We start from the raw sequence: 2,547 nt of genomic DNA on the forward strand, positions 1-2,547 counted from the left end.
CTTTCCAAGAATTTTGGAGATTTAATAGCAATTTTGTTCATAGATGGTCTTATTATTAATTTGCCAAGTGAACATGCAGAGCATGTTAATTCATCCGATCGAGGAATTTTGACATTTCTTATTGAATGTCCAACTGAATTTGCTATTATTCTTTGCATCATCCCAGTTGCTGGATGTCCCAAACGATCATGCCATAAAATAATCAAGTGTTTGTCATCTAACTTCTGGTTAGATATCATATTGATTTCCACGGGTCGTATGTTTATACGATATAACCCCGAAGAATATGCTGGCAATTTCTCATAAATGTGTTTCTTGCCATATCTTCCTGCCGTGAGGCATAAATACTCCTTTTGACCTGTTGTCATTGTTTCTAAATGATAGCCATTTTGGCGTACATCTTTAAAGCTTATGTGATTTCTTCGAGATTTACTCGAGTATAAGGCATTATTGATTATCAATTTTGTTCCATTTGGAAGCATTATACAAGTCTTTCCAGATCCTTCTATTAATTTTGCTGACCTAGAAATAGTATTTACATTTTCCTGAAACAACTTTAGTTGTGAAAAATATTTTATATCCTTCAAGATAGTGTGTGTTGTTCCACCGTCCAAAAGGCACTGATATTCGGAACCAACTTCAGGCATATCCATATCTTCATAAATATGAGATTAGTTTAGAATAATATCATACAAACTTTCATTGATGATAGAAATTAAAAATACATGACTAGGCATTTAAAATACAGTACATAACAGAAAATACATTAAAACATAGTATATATTACATTAGTAGATGGGTTATCTAAGCATTGTTATTTTCTCCAAAGATGAAATCATTTCCAATTTCAGCATTGTCCATGAAAAAATCGGACACATCAAGGGTAGGACATGGAGCATTTTCTTCATTAACATAATTTGCTTCTACATTTTTCTCTTTGCCTTTTACAAAAGCCTGGTAAAGATCTACTAAATGTTTGGTCGTACGACAAGTGCGTCCCCAATGCCCTGTCATGCCACATCTATAACATGTGTCTTTTCCTTTTGAAGGACTTTGTTTGTGGCTTCAAAATGACTGTCCCTTCTGTTTTTTCAGAAATTTTTTGAAATTACTATTTCTTTGAAAATTATGTCTACCACGTCCTCAGCCTCGTCCGCGATAATTTCCACGGCCATTGTAATATCCACGTCCACCTCTTCGTGTAGCATTTGCCTCGGGTGGATAAGAACTTGTTGCATTTGCCTCATGATGAGTGGCCAAAGACCCTGTTAGTCTAAGATTATGATTTTTCAACAAAAGATCACTATTTTGTTCCGCAACAAGCAATACACTCATTAATTCATTAAACCTTTTGAAACCTCTTTCACGATATTGTTCTTGCAACAGTATGTTGCTTGCATGAAAGGTAGTGAGTGTTTTTTCAATCATCTGTTCATCGGTGACTAGATGATCACAATATCTCAATATAGATACTATTTCATGTATGGTTGAATTGTAATCAATTACAGATTTGAAATCCTGGAACCGTAAATTTGTCCAGTCAAATAATGCCTTGGGAAGGAGCACCCTTTTGTGGTATCCAAATCTTTCATTAAGGCAATCCCATAATTCTTTGGGATCTTCAACCATCATGTGCTCAATTTTAAGGCCTTCATGTAAATGATGCCTTAGTAACACTAAGGCTTTTGCCTTTTCTTATTCAATTACAGGTTTTACAACCGTCATTGCAGAAGTGGTAGCATCAGTTGTTTGACCATAGGGACTTTTATTATCTTTAACAGTGTGCTCCAAGCTTTTAAATTCATCATGGCATCCACTTTCCATTCCAAAAATTTCTTTCCAGATAAATCTAGGATGCTGAATTGTCTTTTCATAAGATCTCCCGTTTTAACTACAACAAATTACGTGATAATTAGTTTATAATAATAAATCATATGTGCAGCACATATGTTTAATTCTTCCATATTTATAGTTTGTTAATGAAACACATGATAATTAAATTTATTTAACAATAATAAACCATAAATAATGTAGTTCTTTTCTCCCCCTTGGTTTATTATTGTGAGTAATTATATTATTAGGCAAAAATAAATCATATTAGTCGCATAAACATCAAAACGACGACAACAACAGTAGTAATAATAGTTATAATAATAACGATAATATTATACAATAATGATTAATAACAACAAAACAACATAATAAAACAAAAACATGCTTTTAATCTACTAAAACGACAAAATAAACAAACTTTACTTGTACATCATGACAAAAATTAATATTGCTACTAACAGAACTACAAGCACCATAATTAGAAGAAAATATTGTTTTATCTTCCTTAAATCTTCCTCAAAGGTGAAGGTGTGGGTGTTTTGGGTGTTTTGGTTGTCGTCGTTGGGGAACATATCGGAGAAGAAGGGGTGAAAAATTTTGGGTGATTTTTGGATAAAGAAAAAAAATGGGAAATGATAAGGGATTTGTGGTGAAAATAGGGGGAAATCTGCCTTTTATAGAGGTAGGTTTATCCGTTACTATTCTGTACAACTA

The 2,547-nt window shown here is 33.0% G+C and overlaps 1 protein-coding gene across 1 annotated transcript; it reads right to left on the minus strand.

Moving 5' to 3' along the window:
• Positions 1–1,143: 1,143 nt before the first annotated feature.
• Positions 1,144–1,629, minus strand: LOC110739321. The gene has a single exon (XM_021919788.1). It carries the CDS (start codon positions 1,627–1,629, stop codon positions 1,144–1,146), a length of 486 nt encoding a protein of 161 aa, XP_021775480.1.
• Positions 1,630–2,547: the final 918 nt, after the last annotated feature.

This window comes from Chenopodium quinoa, unplaced genomic scaffold (genome assembly GCF_001683475.1).
Source record: "Chenopodium quinoa cultivar QQ74 unplaced genomic scaffold, ASM168347v1, whole genome shotgun sequence".
NCBI lineage: Eukaryota > Viridiplantae > Streptophyta > Magnoliopsida > Caryophyllales > Amaranthaceae > Chenopodium > Chenopodium quinoa.

What these genes read in the sequence shown, in the direction of transcription:
- LOC110739321 (XM_021919788.1), bottom strand. Translation starts at nt 1,629, where the DNA reads ATGGTTGAAGATCCCAAAGAATTATGGGATTGCCTTAATGAAAGATTT.